Source organism: Hyla sarda, chromosome 3 (genome assembly GCF_029499605.1).
Source record: "Hyla sarda isolate aHylSar1 chromosome 3, aHylSar1.hap1, whole genome shotgun sequence".
Taxonomy (NCBI): domain Eukaryota; kingdom Metazoa; phylum Chordata; class Amphibia; order Anura; family Hylidae; genus Hyla; species Hyla sarda.
In genome coordinates, this window is record NC_079191.1 from 121,024,668 (window position 1) to 121,045,296 (window position 20,629).

General features: G+C 42.7%; 1 protein-coding gene across 2 annotated transcripts; it reads right to left on the reverse strand.

Annotated features, from left to right (window-relative positions):
* Positions 1-10,141: 10,141 nt before the first annotated feature.
* Positions 10,142-16,115, reverse strand: SCG2 (secretogranin II). Of its 2 annotated transcripts, none has more exons than XM_056564921.1 (2): positions 15,982-16,115; positions 10,142-13,903 (listed from the first exon to the last, which is right to left on the reverse strand). In XM_056564921.1, exon 2 carries the CDS (start codon positions 13,886-13,888, stop codon positions 12,050-12,052), a length of 1,839 nt encoding a protein of 612 aa, XP_056420896.1. In that variant the 5' UTR covers positions 13,889-13,903; positions 15,982-16,115; the 3' UTR covers positions 10,142-12,049. The 2 variants fall into 2 exon arrangements, with proteins under 2 accessions (XP_056420896.1, XP_056420897.1); XM_056564922.1 differs by lacking the exon at positions 15,982-16,115 and adding an exon at positions 14,215-14,354.
* Between the last annotated feature and the right edge of the window lie 4,514 nt (positions 16,116-20,629).

Below are 20,629 nucleotides of genomic sequence, written 5' to 3' on the forward strand. Positions count from 1 at the left end.
TACATAGTTACATAGTTAGTACGGTCGAAAAAAGACATATGTCCATCAAGTTCAACCAGGGAATTAAGGGGTAGGGGTGTTGCGCGATATTGGGGAAGGGATGGGATTTTATATTTCTTAAGCATTAGCATTAATGTTATTTTGTTCCATGAATGTATCTAATCCTGTTTTAAAGCTGTTAATTGTTCCTGCTGTGACCAGTTCCTGAGGTAGACCGTTCCATAAATTCACAGTCCTCACGGTAAAAAAGGCGTGTCGCCCCTTGAGACTAAACTTTTTCTTCTCCAGACGGAGGGAGTGCCCCCTCGTCCTTTGGGGGGGTTTAACCTGGAACAGTTTTTCTCCATATTTTTTGTATGGGCCATTAATATACTTATATACGTTTATCATATCCCCCCTTAAACGTCTCTTCTCAAGACTAAACAATTGTAACTCCTTTAATCGCTCCTCATAGCTAAGATGTTCCATGCCCCATATTAGTTTAGTCGCGCGTCTCTGCACCCTTTCCAACTCCGCAGTGTCCCTTTTATGGACAGGCGACCAAAACTGAACAGCATATTCCAGGTGAGGCCGTACCAATGCTTTATAAAGGGGGAGTATTATGTCCCTGTCCCTTGAGTCCATGCCTCTTTTTATACATGACAATATCCTGCCGGCTTTGGAAGCAGCAGCCTGACATTGCATGCTATTCTGTAGTCTGTGATCTACAAGTACACCCAGATCCTTCTCTACCAGTGACTCTGACAGTTTAATCCCCCCTAAGACATACGATGCATGCAGGTTATTAGTACCCAGATGCATAACTTTACATTTATCCACATTGAACCTCATTTGCCAAGTGGATGCCCAGACACTTAGTCTATCCAAGTCATCTTGTAACCTATACACCTCCTCTATAGACTGTACCGTGCTACAAAGCTTGGTGTCATCTGCAAAGATAGAAACAGAGCTGTTAATACCATCCTCTATATCATTGATAAATAAATTAAACAGCAGCGGGCCCAGTACTGAACCTTGGGGTACACCACTAATAACTGGGGACCAATCAGAGTACGAATCATTGACCACCACTCTCTGGGTACGATCCATGAGCCAGTGTTCAATCCAGTTACAAACTAAAACTTCCAAACCCAAAGACACAATTTTCTGTATTCTCCATGTTGCATCATTCATTGCTTCAATTTATAGCTTAGTTAAAAAAAGTAGACAAATGATGATAATGTTTCCAAACATTAAAGGGGTATTCTGAACTACATTTGAAAAACTCTGGTGTTTTATTAGCATTTTAATATATCTTAAAGAAAACCTGTCACCTGTTTTTTGCTGCCAAACCGGGGAGAAGCACAAAAAACTGATGCCGAAAGCAGGGCCCTGAAACATGATTTATTCTGAGACCCCATAGCTGCCCCCCGCCTCCACTTCTCTGAATGACCCGTCTTTCTCTATTTGCATATCAGGAGAGACACTTAAAGGGGTTATCCAGGAAAAAAAAAATTATAAATCAACTGGCTCCAGAAAGTTAAACAGATTTGTAAATTACTTCTATTAAAAAATCTTAATCCTTTCAGAACTTATGAGCTGCTGAAGTTTAGTTGTTCTTTTCTGTCCAAGTTCTCTCTGATGACACCTGTCTTAGGAACTGTCCAGAGTAGAAGCAAATCCCCATAGCAAACCTCTTCTACTCTGTGCCGTTCCTAAGACAAGCAGAGATGTCAGCAGAGAGCACTGTTGCCAGACAGAAAACAACTCAACTTCAGCAGCTGATAATTATTGGAAGTATAAGATTTTTTAATTTACATAATTTACAAATCTGCTTAACTTTCTGGATCCAGTTGATATATAGCAAAAAATGTTTTCCTGGAAAACCCCTTTAATTCAAGGCCGAAAAGGTGGGGAGCAGCCACCAGGAACCGCCCCAATGACTAGTTACCTGGGTCCTGGTGGCTTTTTTAAACTAGGATATCTCTGAAACTCCTGAGCACCTCAGAGTAAATCATAGTGTTCTGGGTACTTCATGATGACTGCAGTTTGGGCAGCATAAAACAGGTGAAAGGTTCCGATACTTTGTAGAGGACCCCTTAGAGATGGGTTTCCAGAAACTATAAAAAATACATTCTTTGGTTTAAATAAAGATAAATGCATACTTATTGGCATTTTTTTAAGACCTAAAATCCATGGTGTAAGTCCATAAGTCTCTTCTTATACCCATACAGGAAGAGGTTTATTAACCCATTAAGGATCCACAGGTTTTTCCGTTTTTGCACTTTAGTTTTTTCCTCCTCACCTTTTAAAAATCATAACCCTTTCAATTTTGCACCTAAAAATCCATATGATGGCTTATTTTTTGCACCACCAATTCTACTTTGCAGTGACATCAGTCATTTTACCCAAAAATTTACGGCGAAACGGAAAAAATATTCATTGTGCGACGAAATTGAAGAAAAAACGCCATTTTGAAAATTTTGGGGCCTTTTGTCTCTACGCAGTACATTTTTTGGTAAAAATGACACCTTATCTTTATTCTGTAGGTCCATACAATTAAAATGATACCCTACTTATATAGGTTTGATTTTGTTGTACTTCTGGAAAAAATCAAAACTACATGCAGGAAAATGTATACGTTTAAAATTGTCATTTTCTGATCCCTATAACTTTTTTATTTTACCACTTATGGGGCGGTATGAGGGCTCATTTTTTGCGCTATAATCTGAAGTTTTTAGCAGTATAATTTTTGTATTGATCAGACTTTTTGATCGCTTTTTATTCATTTTTTCATTATATAAAAAGTGACCAAAAATACGTTATTTTGGACTTTGGATTTTTTTTGCGCATACGCCATTGACCGTGCAGTTTAATTAATGATATATTTTTATAGTTCGGACATTTTCGCACGCGGCGATACCACATATGTTTATATTTATTTTTATTTACATGCTTTGTTTTGGTTTTATGGGAAAAGGGGGGTGATTCAAACTTTTCTTAGGGAAAGGGTTAAATGACATTTATTAACTTTTTTTTTAAAGAATATAGTGGTATACAGACCTCTAGGTATATATTAAATAAAATTGTATTAGATGCATATTAGAATTGAGATGTGAGGTAGGTGTGTATGTGCAAATAGACTAGCAGTAGATGATATGAGTAAAAATTAGTTTATTAATGTAAAATATAGTAGTCCTAGCAGGGCCCTAGACGCATTCCGGGAGTGACCCCTTTTTCAATAGCTGATTGAAAAAGGGGTCACTCCCGAAATGCATCTAGCTTATCCACTCCCAGCATTCAGATCACCATTGGAAGCCTAACACCATCCTACCATTTGCAACAGCTGGAATCCCTTGCTTTTGGGACCACTGTGCATATGTGTGCTCTCCAACACGAGGAACGCGCCTTCAGCATCGCTAATCTGCACCTGCATCCACTCACCAGCCACACACCGCATCCTTGTTGCCAACAGAATTGGGAAATCCTCAGACTTATCACGCAGACATCCACACTAAGCCGGCCGCCAAGCCGAGCCAGTCTGCGATACGGAGCCCAGAGAAATAGGGGCTTCCATCCCAGGTTTCCTGCACACAGCGGAGCGGTGAGTGGGGCAGAAGCACCGGCATATATTTGATACTTTATTTGCTACTATTTTGCTAAACTTCAGTGGACTGCAACACTACCAATATACTCGAAGTATACCCGACATTTGTAAAAGTATCTCTGAGGATTGCAAAGCATTTCTATGGATTACAAAACGTTATAACTGTCCACAATTTCCTAGACCATTGGTGAATGCCCCATTATTTTATTATTTTTTATTTTTTATTATTCTTTGCACAATGTCATATTATTTTTGTTCTTATATTTAGTAGATCCATAGCAAGGGCCCTGCTAGGACTACTATATTTTACATTAATAAACTAATTTTTACTCATATCATCTACTGCTAGTCTACTTTGCAAATACACACCTACCTCACATCTCAATTCTAATATTTATCTAATACAATTTTATTTAATATATACCTAGAGGTCTGTATACCACTATATTCTTTATTCCCTTTCTGGCACGTAGGGTTACGCGTAGCACAGAAACCTCAGTACATATTAGCACAGAGTGAGCCCCCTAAACTCTTGTTTTCTCCTAACTTTTTTTTACACTTTTTTTTTGCAGTGTTATAGCTCCCATAGGGATCTATAACACTGCACACACTGATCTTATACCCTGTTCACTGCAAAGCCATAGCTTTGCATTGATCAGTGTTATCAGCGGTTTATTGCACAAGCCTGCATCCAGGGGCGGATCCAGAGTCGAGTCTCGGGAGGGGCACTATTAGAGTATTTTGTGTTGGCGGACAGAAAACAAGGTGTTGCTTACGGAACTTACAATATTATTAAATGTATCATACAGTCCTAACCTTGTTTAAGACTCTTGGGCCGTGTTCACATGTCAGAATAATTATCAAATATACCAATTGCCACAGAATGGGAAAGTGCTAAAGAAGTTTTTACCATTTGAAACTACAGCTCCCAGTATGACCTAAGTAGTGGTAAGGGGATGCTGGGAGTTGTTGTTTCACCCATCATTACTGCAGAACTTCTTCAGTGACTACAGCTCTGATGGGACACACACAGGAGGATACAGAATGACATCAGTGACTACAGGTGACTTCTTCTCTATAGTCTTTCCTCATCTAATTCAGATGTACATACCACCGGGACTTGTTTCAGCTAAATGTTCTCCCAGAACTTGATGCCCAGACGTCTCCTCACTATGTCAGCGCATTCTGATCCTCTATATGAAAACAATAATTATTATAATACTGCCAAACACTGTATTCTTCGAATATAATACTGGCACATACCTTCTGAATATAATTCTGACACACTGTACCTCCTGAATATACAACACCCTGTACCCTCTGAATATAATACTATCACACACCGTATCCTCTGAATATAATACTACCACACACTGTGCCATCTAAATATAATACTACCACACACTGTGCCCTCTGAATATAACACTACCACACACTGTGCCCTCTAAATTTAATACTAACAAACACTGTACTCTCTGAATATAATACTACCACACACTGCACTCTCTGAATATAATACTACCACACTGTGCCCTCTAAATTTAATACTACCACACACTGCACTCTCTGAATAGAATACTACCACACACTGCACTCTCTGAATATAATACTACCACACACTGTGCCCTCTAAATTTAATACTACCACACACTGCACTCTCTGAATAGAATACTACCACACACTGTACCCTCTGTATATAATACTACCAAACACTGCACTCTCTAAATATAATACTACCACACACTGCACTCTCTGAATGTACTACCACACACTGTGCCCTCTAAATTTAATACTACCACACACTGCACTCTCTGAATAGAATACTACCACACACTGTACCCTCTGTATATAATACTACCACACACTGCACTCTCTGAATATAATACCACCACACACTGTACCCTCTAAATTTAATACTACCACACACTGCACTCTCTGAATATAACTTGCTGTGCAGTGCACCCTCTGAATAAAATACCCAAATGTATTGTGGCCCATAAAAAAATGTACCACCCCAGAAATTCCTCATAATCTACAATATACTTCTGAAATGCAAAACACTCTGTGCCTTCACATATGGTAATAATGCCCCATCTTGTGCCCCTACATATAATAATTATGACCCGTCCTGTTCCCCCCACATAATAATGCCCTGTGCCCGTAACATATATTGCCCCCTGTGCTGTGCCCTTCACATATAATTCCCCGTTCTTTGCCCCTCACATATAATGCCCCCATCATGCGTCCCTCACATATAATGCCCCCTGTGCTGTGCCCCTCACATATAATGCCCCCCGTGCTGTGCCCCTCACATATAATGTCCCCTGTGCTGTTCCCCTCACATATAATGCCCCCTGTGCTGTGCCCCTCACATATAATGCCCCCCATGCTGTGCCCCTCACATATAATGCTCCTGTCATATGCCCCACACATATAATGCCCCCGTTCTTTGCCCCTCACATATAATGCCCTCATCATGCGCCCCTCACATATAATGCCCCCTGTCCTGTCCAGTCAGGGGGCATTATATGTGAGGGGCACAGCACAGGGGGCATTATATGTTTGGGGCACATGACAGAAGCATTATATGTGAGGGGCACAGGACAGGGGGCATTATGTGTGAGGGGCGCATGATGGCGCATTATATATGAGGGGCACAGAATGGGGGCATTATATATGAGGGGCGCATGATGGGGGCATTATTTGTGAGGGGCACAGCACAGGGGGCATTATATGTGTGGGGCACAACACAGGGGGCATTACATGTGATGGGCACAGAACAAGGGGCCTTATATGTGTGGAGCACAGCACGGGCATTATATGTGAGGGGAACAGCACAGGGAACATTATGTGTGGGGCACAGCACAGGGGGCATTATATGTGTGGGGCACAGCACAGGGGGCATTATATGTGTGGGGCACAGCACAGGGGGCATTATATGTGTGGGGCACAGCACAGGGGGCATTATATGTGTGGGGCACAGCACAGGGGGCATTATGTGTGGGGCACAGCACAGGGGGCATTATATGATATAATGCCCCCTGTGCTGTGCCCCTCACATATAATGCCCCCTGTGCTGTGCCCACACATATAAATTATATGTGTGGGGGGCACAGCACAGGGGGCATTATATGTGTGGGGCACAGCACAGGGGGTATTATATGTGTGGGGCACAGCACAGGGAGCAATATATCATATAATGCCCCCTGTGCTGTGCCCACACATATAAATTATATGTGTGGGGGGCACAGCACAGGGGGCATTATATGTGTGGGGCACAGCACAGGGGGTATTATATGTGTGGGGCACAGCACAGGGAGCAATATATCATATAATGCCCCCTGTGCTGTGCTCCACACATATAATGCCCCCTGTGCTGTGCCCCCCACACATATAATTTATATGTGTGGGCACAGCACAGGGGGCATTATATGTGAGGGGCACAGCACAGGGGGCCCCCCTGTCATGTGCTCTTAACATATAGTGCCCCCAGTGCTTTGCCCTGCAGCACCTCACATTAAAAATTCCCCTAAGTTTTTAAATCCCGCTCCCCCTCCGATACAGTGCCCTTAACAGTGGCACATATTCCAAATCCCAAATCCCCTGGGCCCTGAGCATACTCTTCTTACTTACTGTATGCTGGCCGCGGGGACGGGATTTCCGGGCGCCGGCGTGATGATGTGACGTCATCGCGCTGGCCTGCAGAGGATCGCGTCCCCGCAGCTCACACGCTGTGTACTCACAGCGTGTGAGACTGCCTAGGTTAGTGAATGGTGGAGCGGAAGCTTACAGCTTCGGCTCCGCCATTCTAGGGGGCGGGGGACAGCAATCTCGGGGGGGGGGGGGGGGGGGGCAATTGCCCCGTTGCACCCCCCCCCCCCCCCCCCCTTGATCCGCCACTGCCTGCATCTCAGGCTTGGAACAATCAATCGCCGAAGCTTTCACTTTTGTTTTAGATGCAGCGTTCAACTTTGTGTTTGAGGGGTGCTGTGTGTCTGAGGTGCTGTGTGTGGGGGTGATGTGTGTGTGTGAGGGGTGCTGTGTGTGTGTGGGGGGGTGATGTGTGTGTGTTTGTGGGGTGTTGTGGGTTTGTGGGGTGCTGTGTGTTTTTGGGGGGTGCTGTGTGTGAGAGGTGATGTGTGTTTGACGGGTGCTGTGTATTTGTCTGAGGGGTACTGTGTGTGTGAGGTGCTTGTGTGTGAGGGTGATGTGTGTTTAAGGGGTGCTGTGTGTGTGAGGTGCTGTATTTGAGGGGTGCAGTGTGTGTCTGAGGGGTGCTGTGTGTGGGGGTGCTGTGTGTGTGTTTGAGGGGTGCTGTGTTTGAGGGGTGCTGTGTGTGGGGGTGCTGTGTTTGAGGGGTGCTGTGTGTCTGAGGGGTGCTGTGTGTGTGTGAGGTGCTGTGTGTTTGAGGGGTGCTGTGTGTCTGAGGGGTGCTGTGTGTGTGTGTGTGAGGTGCTGTGTGTTTGAGGGGTGCTGTGTGTGGGGGTGATGTGTGTGTGTTTGAGGGGTGCTGTGTGTTTTTCTGTGGGGTGCTGTGTGTGTGTTTGAGGGGTGCTGTGTGTAGGGGTGCTATGGGTGCTGTGTGGAGGTCTGCTGTGTTTATGTGGGTGTGTGGGGGATGGGGTGCTGTGTGGGGTAGGTGCTGTGTGTGTTGGGGTAAGGGTGCTGTGTGTGTGGGTGGGCTAGTGGTGCTGCAGATTATTTATTTTTAATACATTTAGAAATGCTCATTTATTTATTTTTAACAGTTACCCCCCCCCCCCCCCTCTCTCTTCTTCTTACCTTTGGAGAAGGAGGGGGGAGGACACAGTCAGCCCTGGTGGTCCAGTGGTAGGTATGGTTTCTAACGCGCAGAATGCTGTGTGGCGCATTCTCCTCCAGTCTTCCGGGTAGCATAGCGGATGTCCGGCACCAGCGGAGCGCATCAAAAGGCATCCATGGCGAACTATGGCCGCGTGTCATCACTGCAATAGCCCATTGTTTAAGATCTACCTGAAAACCTAGCACCATTGTGTAAAGCCATGCATGATATGCTTTTTGAAAAACAACTTGCTCTCAGCATATTAAATACTGAGGCCATCTGCTGTCTTTTTATCCCAGCTTTTAGTTAAATGGTGAATTAAAGGAGTATTGTCTCATAAATTTGATGGTATATCGCTGGGGTCATCAATTTGTGATCAGTGGGAGTCATTCTCAATCTTGAGAATGATGCGGATTCAGCACATAAAGGAGTACTCTGCTGCTCAGCGCTGTCACGCCATCATGAGGGGGCGGGGCTATGACATCACGAGCTCCAGACGCAGGCTCCAGCATTCGGAACAGTTTGTTCCAAACGCTGAGCAGCGGAGTACCCCTTTAAGTTAATGTTGCATTCCCTTCAGAAATGCGGTGCTACTGAACCCCCACCTGTATAGACAAATGGAGCTGGACCCATTCACTTGCAGTGGTTTGCAGTTAATGTGCTGCATCTCCTTCATTCTCATGAACCAATCTCTAGGACTCTCACAGATCATAATATGAGAGCATATCCCAGCGATACTTCATCAGTGTTTTGATATAGAGAACCCCCTTTAAGATATGCATTCAATATCTAAACTGAAATGAAGAAGAGGGACTGAGGATGAAATGGTTCTCCAATTACAGGGCCAAAAACATATTCTAACCCATTATGTGCCAACTATTTTATATAAAAACTACTTCTTCAGGGTCTGCAAGGAATGTTTCAGGTCACCCATCCTAGTTCTACTGAATAGTTGACAGAACCCTGGGAGAGGCATGGCCTATTAGACATGTTTTAGAAAGCATAATTATCCATGGTAATTCATTATAAGATGTCATAGAGTAAAGGGGCACAAAGTGGTGTATCCTATTAACAGCTGCCTTTTAAAGGGGTACTACCGTGCTGACAACTTATCCCCTATCTAAAGGATAGGGGATAAGTTGCCTGATCGCACGGGGTCCTGCTGCTGGGGACCCTCGTGATCTCGCACTCAGCACCCCGCTGTCATCAGGCCCCGGAGCGAACATCGCTCCGGGTCTGATGACTGCCGATCACGGGGCCGGAGTATCGTGACATCATGGCTCTGCCACATGTGACGTCACGCTCCGCCCCCTCAATGTAAGTCAATGGCAGCAGGCAAGACAGCTGTCTCACACCCTTGCCATAGACTTGTATTGAGGGGGCAGAGCGTGACATCACACGTGGGCAGAGCTGTGACGTCACGATCACCGGCCCCGTCATCAGACCCGGAGTGGATGTTCGCTCTGGGGCCTGATGAGAGCGGATGCTGCGTGCGAGATCGTGGGGGTCCCCAGCGGCGGGACCCCGCGCAATCAGGCAACTTATCCCCTATCCTTTAGATAGGGGATAAGTTGTAAGCACGGTAGTATCCCTTTAAAGTGAGTGTGCTCATACACAGCATCAGAGGAGGTTCACAGGAATCACAGTGAGGCCATGAATGGCATCATATTTTCTGTACATAAACTACTGTAAGAATTCTACATGAAGATAACTCCACCTATAAGTGTCTTGTACATGATGATTGGCAAAAAATAAATGCTTCAAATATACAGAATGCTTTATTTTGTATTCTTTTTACAGTACCACACGATACACAACAAACAGTAACAAAATAATTCAATGGTTAAAAATAAATCCTGTGAGAGAAACCTGAAGTTATAGTGTCAGGAGTTTTGGTAGTGAAAGTAACTGTGTTGTTTGTGGAGTACAATGTGTTGTGTCCCAATGATCTCTTGCCGATGCATTACTGTGACTGTGCAGCTAAGGTTGCGGACATTCCACAAACACATGGGTACAACAGAGCAGCCCTAGAAAGAAGTGAAAATGGTTATAAAGCAAGGTGGGTGATATGTAAAAGATGGGAATCCATGTCGAATAGTTCCCTACAGCAGCCAGTATTAAAGGGGTACTCGATCCCTAGACATCTTATCCCTAATCCAAAGGATAGGAGATAAGATGTGTGATCGCGGGGGTCCCGCCGCTAGGGAACCCCGCAATATAGCATGCGGCACCCACCTGTTTCTGCTCCGGAAGCGCTGGAGGGTCTGGGTCCCGACCACTGGAACGGAAGTCTGTGATGTCACGACTCCGTCCCCTCAATACAAGTCTATGGGAGGGGGCGTGACGGCCGTCACGCCCCCTCCCATAGATTTGCATTGAGGGGACTGGGCGTGACGTCACACGGGGGAAGAGTCATGATGTCACGGACTTCCGTTCCGGTGGTCGGGACCCAGACCCTGCAGCACTTCCGGAGTGCCGCATGCTATATTGTGGGGGTCCCCAGTGGCGGGACCCCCGCGATCAGACATCTTATCCCCTATCCTTTGGATAGGGGATAAGATGTCTAGGGGTGGAGTACCCCTTTAATGTATACCACAAAACATAAAGACACAATTGGGAACACATCGAGCCCTGCAGTGGCTGGTGTTTGGTATGGTATACATGACTACTGTTTTTGTAATTCTCTTCTGTTAACTGGATCACTAGTATGGTTTATAAAAGCCAAAAGAAAACCTCCATTATCTTTAAATAAAAGGAAGTAGGTGATTACATATAATTGGGGTTGAATTCTGCAGCAGGTTTAAGTAGGTCAGATGCTCTAACGTTCTCTCTGGCATAAGGTTTTATGTTTTCTCTTTCTTTGTTTTAATTAATATAAAAATATATACTGAATAACAAGATCTGATCTATGTGGGATATGACGCTGATTGCACTTATTTGGCCTGTGATAGTACCACATTAGAATGCATTGCAGGCAAGTCTCAATGACAGGTTGTCTATATGTCTTTAATTTGCTTTAATTAACCACTGCTTTACCATGAATTCTGTTTAATTTTTTCAGAAATAGTGCCACACTGCTTATGGTGGGAATAAACAGACCTTATTTTCCTTCAAGAAGCTATGGTGAAAATGCCAAGCTCCATTTAGTGGTACCGAGATCAATGGGCAGATCCAGGTCTGCTGCCTTTTCAAGCTACATTTAAGAAGAATACTGTAGTGCTGAACATATACACATGCCGCATTTCCATAGAACCTCACATATAACTGTATAGATATAGTCTATAAGCTATAACAATGTCAGTTTGAAATAATATATCTTAAATAAAATACAAAAAAAAAAAACTCAGATTCATTGGTACGAAAGTTCTGATTTATCAAGACATCAATAAAATTTCAACAGAATGTCCAGGACCTATAGATTTTTAAACAGTCCCCCTCAATATCATGTAAGTTTCCTGCAGTTTCAGAAGTAACGCATGAGTGTTTGATGGGTACAAAACAGTCAGAATATCATAATGAATATGAAGCAACAATGTATGTTGATCCTGACACTGGCTCACATCTGGAAGAAAAAACCTTAGCCCAGACCACGTAAACCACAAAGCCAGAAAAGAAAAGAAGAAAAGAAAAAGATTATGACGCTGTTGAGTAACACAAACAAATTACATATTCTCCATAGATCTTTTAACACTGTGATCTCTGCCTTTTTCTGCTTTCTCTTGGTTCATGTACTCCAAAACTTTCATGAGCATGTCCTCATCTATGTACTGCCTATTTTGTGTGTCATCTGTTTCCCTAGGTAGGGGTAGCCTTCGATTACCATTGGCTGCAGTCTCTAAATCCTGGTAACCTCTCATGTTCAGGTATCCCCTTAAAGCCTTTTCATACTGCTTTTCAAGATCCTGAATGTCACCTGGGGAGTAAAGAGCTGGGATTTTTTTGTTCTGATTGTTGGCCATGAGCTCTGGATATTTGGCCAGCATTTTAACTACATAGTCAGCCAAATCTTCCTCCTTGTCTGACCTGGGCTCGTATTCTATTTGTCTTTTTTCCAAGTCACTTGGCCAGGCGAGTTTATGTCCTTTAGGTTTGTTGAACATGGAGTAGGGCCTTGGTAAACCATTGTTTTGGTTAAACCGGTTGAGAAAAGGATATTTTTGATTTGGTAACTTATCAGCTCCCATGATGTTCATCATATCTTCTACTGTTAGATCTTCAGGACCATTGGGCAGCACAGCAGTGGTTGGTTGCCTTATAAATCCCTGCTTACTTTTATACACATCCGTTTTATCAGTCATAGTTTCTGAAACCTCATCCAGGTCTTCTGGTACTTCAACCTCTTTATCAGACTCGAGCCTTCCAGCAAACTTCCTGCTGTCTTCATCTTGGAGCATATCAATAAGATCCTCGGGAGGTATTTGTAAGTTTCTAGATAGATCAATCAGCTGATAAATAGCTTCAGGGTCAATATTTTTACCTGAGAATTTTAGTGACCTCTTGTCTGTATTGGGTTTACCCTTTTCCAGGCGGTTCAACCACATCTTTAAATATGAGTTCATCAGTTTTGACAGGTTTTCAGATTCCTGTTCTTTATTTTCTTTCTCGGGCTCCTCATCTTGTAAAGCCAACAATCCAGAACGTTTCATTTCATCTTCCATGTCATCTGTCTTCTCCACCTCCTCTTTGCTTTCCTTTAATTCTTCTTGTGTTTGGCTCTCAACTTTTTCTTCTATGGGGCTCCAGTCTTCACCCCCTGCTACATCTTCATAAGCAATGTTGTTGGCCTTATACATGTCATCCTCATCATCCTTGTAAAGTTTCTGGTCTTCTTCTAATCTATCTCTTTTATGGTTGGTTTGGCCTTTGAGTTTTCCAAGCTCCTGGAAGACAGACTGCAAGGTAGCTAGACTTTGTGGGGTATACTGACCTTCGACAATTTCATTGGTCCTTTTCAGTGGGTTGTCCCGAGAATAGTCATCATATAATCTTGGAGGATATTTGTTAGTTTTTGGTCTTCTCTCAGACCACTTGTTGGAATCGTAATCTTCTAACAGCTCAGGTGGTATGTTTTTGTCCATTAAGTTGCTATATGATTTGCCTTTGTCTTGTGATGTCACCTTTGCTTCTTTTTCTGCTTGCACCAAAGCTTCCAACATTGCTTTCATCCACTCAGACTCATCATCATTGAAAATAGGCTTGGCACTGTCTGGTGACAGGGGTTGCCCTTCCTTCTGCTCAGAAAGGAATGGTGTCCCTTGGTAGGAGGTATAGTCAGGGAGGCCCTCAGTTCTGCTTCCTTGCTTCCTGAGGTTCTCAATGTATTCCAGTGCCTTCAACATATCTGGACTTGGCAGCCTTTGTAAACTCTTCATTCTGTATTCTTGCTCTTGTTGTGGCACTTGGTAGTACTGAAATGATGCAGCATCAGCAAAGGACATTAGGATGATTAAAAAGCACAGGGATAAGCATCTTGCAAGATAGTAGTTCCTTGGAGATGCCATGTTTATCAATACTTCCTACAAAAGAAATTGAGATGAATATGCAGCAAGGAATACATCATATTACCTCTATCACAGAACAACAAATATATCATCACCCGGCCTCCAACATGTCATTATGTGCACTTTAATTCCATTAGAACTGCAAAACACAGATGACAAATAGAGCCATGTATCTTGTTGCTCCTAAGTGCTGTACTGTAGACTGCTCCGAGCATATACGCATTTAATAAATCCCTGTCTCAGACTGCAAAATCTAAGTCTACTTATAGCAACACGGTTAATGTCTTCATATTTATAGACTGAAGGTTGTTCAAAATAACTTTTACCTTGGCTTTAAGTTGATGTGTGAAGGTTTAAAGCAGCACAAATAAATGTATTGCAGAGACCAGCGTAGGCTTGGCTTTCCTCCACCAAGGCTTTTCAATCTTGATTTACTAATAAAAGCCGGCACCACCCACAAGCTCCAGGATCCTTTATATCAATACCACATATAACAACAACGGAGAAAGAAGGATGTATCCTAGATAGTGATACGCAAGGACTCCACCTTTCCTTATGTTACCTGATCTAATGGTTTGTCTAATTGTTGCAAATCAGACCAAGGCTCTGAACTTTAAACTCAATAATGTAATAGTAATACTGAAGATAGATAGATAGATAGATAGATGCAAAATCATAGAATGTTGTAGAATTTTTTAATACCTTGTTATTGAATTAACTCATTTTATTGGACAACATTCTATGATTTTGCATCTGCATTACTTGACTTATACGGCTACTCCAAACTACTAGATAGACAGATATATAAATAGATAGATATACAGATATATCAATAGATAGATAGATATACAGATATATAAATAGATAGATAGAAATACAGATATATAAATAGATAGATATATAAATAGCTAGACAGATATATAAATAGATAGATAGATAGATAAGCTCAGGTTACCCCATGGCATTATAACTGTGGTAGATATATCAATGGCATTTACAGTAGCTAGAGATCTCCCTATTGCTTTTTTATTCATTCAATAAATAGTCATAACACAAGGGCCTTAATATAATGTTTCACTAAACTAATGGATATATATATTGTTTGAATATAGGAAAACAATGTGAATGTAGTAAGGCTGGATTTCAATGTTTTGTTCATTGAAATGCAAAATAGTATAGTAAGTAAATCAGATGCCATGCATTAGTAGATAACAATATTTGGACTACTAACATGTATACCCCCAGGGTAAACTAGCAAAAAAAAAAAAAAAAAAAAAAACAGCATTAATGAATTATAAATAGTAGTGTTTGCCGCTGAATTATGGATAGTGGTGTTTGTCAATGAATTATGGATTGTGATATCTGCCATTAATAATATGGTTTATCCTGTCACTAGCCAGATATATCTGGCTATATACAGACCCAATCTTATACATCATCCCGACCTTCCCCAGCATGCATACAGTTAAATGCAAATAGAGCTGGGCTACGGGTTTATCTAGGTGGCTTGTACTGTCCCGCATACATCAGCCTATTGAAGACAATAAAAAAGCGTATTGTATAGAATATCACTGGATCTGTACTTTAGTATCAGATTCTCAGCTAGGCTGGGGCTGCCCAGCAGCGATCACTATGGCTATTGCAATGTTTAACCCCTGCATTGCCTTAGAGCAGTGTTTCCCAACCAGGGTGCCTCCAGCTGTTTCAAAACTACAACTCCCAGCATGCCCGGACAGCCGTTGGCTGTCCGGGCATGCTGGGAGTTGTAGTTTTGCAACAGCTGGAGGCGCCCTCGTTGGGAAACACTGCCTTAGAGCTTCAGTTTAGGGATGAGTCAATAAGATAATACATCGCACTAGAATATATTGCCATTTTCTACAGCTGCTGCTTGGTAACTTGTACAGCATAGCAACAGGCAATGCAATGAACGCCTCCCACCTTGCTATAACTTAGTTAAAGAGAAGAAGGATGTAGATCTGTATCAATGTCTAAAACCTATCGCCTGCCTATTCAGATATACTGACAAGTGCGCATAGTAGTCTGTGATCCCCCAAAAGTGTATAGAAGCAGCTGTACGGAATTCCCCTACCTACCTGTGTGCTCAGGCAGAGGGCAGCTCTCTGATCATCGCTCCCTCTCAGGATGGAGAGATTGGTTTCAGCACCAGAACAGCTCCCAGTGCTTAATAGGGCGCGTCACGTGATCCCCCTGACGTCACTCCTTGTGCACAGAGCACAGGGGAGTGAGAAACAAGCAGGGTTAACTCTTTCCTTACCTTCACATTCAAATCATAGACTACCTAAAGCTTCAATTTAAGCCATAGCTAGGCTAAACACACACAAATGACTGACTGTATCAACTAGTACATATATGTGGCTACTGAGTGTATGACATAAACAACATCGCATAACGTGTCACCGTTTCCCAACCAGGGTGCCTCCAGCTGTTGCAAAACTACAACTCCCAGCATGCTCGGACAGCCGAAGGTTCTACTATAGTTACTAACATAAGCTTATAATGCATTATATATATATATATATATATATATATATATATATATATATATATTAAATTAGAACCAATAATTCTGCGTATTTTTATAAAATCTTAATATTATTTTGTTATATTGCAAAACTACCTTATTGTGAACACACAATGGTTGAATATTAAACCTATCTATGTGACTATGTGGCTACTGCATGTATGACAAATACAACATTGCATAATATATGTCAGTGTTTCCCAACCAGAGTACCTCCAGCTGTTGAACAACTACAGTCGAAGGTTCTACTATATGTAGTTACTAACATAAGCTTATAATGCTTCATTAATATAAATATACATATATATATATATATCATTGTATTTTATAAAATTCTAATCAATAAATCTGCATATATGTTTACAATACCTGCTTATTGTTTTTATTATACCGCAAAACTACCTTCTTATCGTAACTGACATAAAAAAAGAACTTGATATATGTGTGAAATAGTCGGCTCAGATGTGAATTGTATTATTTGTATTTTTCGGCAATTTATAAGGTTATACTTTTTATAATTTTTGTTGACCATTTTTCATAGTTATGACTCTGGTTAAAATACAGGCAATGTTAAACCATTGGCGAATCACATGGGTACAAAACATTCTGATTCCTTAGTGATAACTTCTGGGAGTTCTGTTGGCATTCTGGTTGGGAAACACGTATGTTTTACTAGTGGAGTACTCTGCACGGCCCAGTTTTTCCTACCTTATCCTTTTAGAGGAAGAAAAACAACAAAGGAGGAAGCTTTTGTCCTCATATCCTGTCCTTAAATACTGACCCCATATCCCCTCCTCATATCCTGACCCCCAAATCCCTTTCCTCATATTCCGACCTCATATCCTGTCCTTATATCCTGTCCTCATATCCCATCCTCATATCCAGTCCTTATATACCATCCTCATGTCCTGTCCTCATATCCTATCCTCACATCCCGACCTCATATCCAGTCCTCATATGTCATCCTCATATCCCATCCCCATGACCCGTCCCCATATCTGGTTCCCCATATCTAATCCTCATATCCCATCCCCATGACCCGTCCCCATATCTGGTTCCCCATATCTAATCCTCATATCCCCATGACCCATCTCCATATCCCATTCTCCATATCTAATTCTCATATCCCGACCTCATATCCCATCCTCATATCCTGACCTCATATCCCATCCCCATATCTTGTCCTGATATACCGACCACATATCCCATCCTCATATGCCGACCTCAAATCCCAACCTCATATCCTGTCCTCATATCCTGTCCCATTATCCTGTCCTCATATCTAATCCTCATTTCTAATCCTCATATCCCGTCCTCAGGTAGGGCTGCATTGTGGTAAATAAATTGTAAGCTGAAAATAAAGGGGGATGCGGCTTAAATAGTGGGTGTATCTTTGCAAGATGGGGTGTGGCATGAGGGGAGGGTGTGGCTTGCCAGTGACTGATGCATTGACCAGGAGATGCCGAGCGGAGCTTGTGGAGTAAGGCACCAGAAGTCCTATATACTAGCAGGGGACTTGAAACAAAAAACCCATCCTTCACATATGGGGGTAGGTTAGGGTTAATTTAACTATTATATATTTTTATTTGACATATACTGTAAGTAACATTTTACCAAATATTATTGAAATATCTCCAACCGTACTAAAGTTATGCTGGAACATAAATTTTCCATAGATTTGCAGTGGACTTTAAACAAAAACTCTAGCAAATGAGGTTAGGTTAGGGTTAAGTTAACTTTCCTATATTTTTACTGGATTAATAAGTAACATGTGAATGAGTATGATCGAAATACCAGCTGTTTGGAAGTTATGAAGTAACATACATTTCCCATAGACTTGCATGGGACTTTAAATAAAAAACCCAACTCTTGCAAATGGGGGTTGGTAAGGGTTAAATTACCTATCCTATGTTTGTTGTTGACAAATTAGTAACATGTGTGCCAAGTTTCATGTTAATATCTTTAGCCGTTTGGAAGTGATGCTGCAACGTACACACATTGGGGGATATTCATCAAAGCTGTCTATGTCCCGCATCAATATAGACCAAACTACAGAGCGTTAGGCCGGTCTATTGTGCGCCTAATTTATCAAAAGGTGCATGGCTCTTCATAAATTCTTTGCACAGACTGCATGATCTATGCTTTAGACTGTATTTATACCTGCTCCAACATGGTCTGACATTTCGGCGTACTTTCAGCCGATGCGACTTGTCGCTGAAAAGTCGCTTTTGATAAATTCAGCACCAATGCATTTTTGAATGCATTTCTGTCTAAAATAGACTTGCATGCATCATGTTCTAAAAATCCTCTAGTGCAAAAGTCGCAAAAAAGCCGCACATATTTAGACTGCGACTTTCTGTGCGACAAATTTAGACAGGAAAAACCAGTCTAAATCCTTTGATAAATATCCCCCATTGAGTTTTATATATATAGATAATACACTTCTTAAAAAAAAAAAAAAGGGAACATTAAAATAACACATCCTAGATCTGAATGAATGAGCTAATCGTATGAAATACTTTTGTCTTTACATAGCTGTGTGGTAGCGGGGTGTGATGAGGGCAGATGTTGTTACCCTAGGAGCAGATGGCATTAACCCCTTGTATTTGTGACACCGGGGTGTGGTTTAGTCTATAACCACCCAAAGGTATACCGCTGGATCCTGGGCTAGGCACGGAGGCAATAAAGACTCTGACGCCAAGTTATGGACAACTATAGATTTACTGAAGATAGACAGTTGGTAAAGTCTATACAGTTCAGCCAGGGCCCAAGGAGATGACCAGTGACCCAGAGACCATAAGGGCTTGCTGGGACTTGTAGTAGGACTGGACAATTGAATGCAGACCCTGCTGACTTGACAGATGACAGGGACTGACTTGACTTGACTCATAAAGCTATGACTTTAGCTTACTTGACTTGATGGTGTCTGCAGGACTTGACTTTGAGGCCTCCAACACTCTGGACACACACACTTGGCATGACTGTACTGGACCTCAGCAAAAACTTTTAAGGAAAAGTGAGCAAAAAGAGAGAGACTAGCAGGGAGCCCATAGGTCACTCTTGGGGTCACCTGGTCACTGGTACCTCCTTGTCATCACATGACAAGTCACATGGTATAACTCTTAAAGATACAACACATTTTATAATACAATACATATGTACATGGGGAAATAGGTGCAAGGGGCTCTGGGGACACTGAAGGAGGCTGCCTGACAGGGCAGCAAGGGTACGGGGTAACATCTCTCGTACTGGGCCACCACAGTTGAATGTGCTGACAACAAAATCACACAAAAATGATCAATGGAAATCACATGTATTAACTCATGGAGGTTTGGATATGGAGTCACACTCAAAATCAAAGTGGAAAACCACACTAAAGGCTGATCCAACTTTGATGTAATGTCCTTAAAACAAGTCAAAATGAGGCTCAGTAGTGTGTGTGGCCTCCACGTGCCCGTATGACCTCCTGATGAGGTGGTGGATGGTTTCCTGAGGGATGTCCTCCCAGACCTGGACTAAAGCATCCGCCAACTCCTGGACAATCTGTGGTGCAACGTGGCGGTGGTGAATGGAGCAAGACATGATGTCCCAGATGTGCTCAAATGGATTAAGGTCTGGGAAATGGGCGGGCCAGTCCATAGCATCAATGCCTTCCTCTTGCAGGAACTGCTGACACACTCCAGCCACATGAGGTCTAGCATTGTATTGCATTAGGAGGAACCCAGGGCAAACCGCACCAGCATATGGTCTCACAAGAGTTCTGAGAATCTAATTTCAGTACCTAATGGTCGTCAGGCTACCTCTGGCAAGCACATGGAGGGCTGTGCGGGCCCCCCCCCCCCCCAAAGAAATGCAACCCCTCACCATTACTGACCCACCACCAAACCGGTCATGCTGGAGGATGTTGCAGGCAGCATGATGTTCTCCACGGCGTCTCCAGACTCGGTGTCACGTCTGTCAAATGTGCTCAGTGTGACCCTGCTTTCATCTGTGAAGAGCACAGGGCGCCAGTGGCAAATTTGCCAATCTTGGTGTTCTCTGGCAAATGCCAAATGTCCTGCATGGTGCTGGGCTGTAAGCACAATCCCCACCTGTGGACATCGGGCCCTCATACCACCTTCATGGAGTCTGTTTCTGACCGTTTGAGTGGACACATGCACATTTGTGGCCTGCTGGAAGTCAATTTTCAGGGCTCTGGC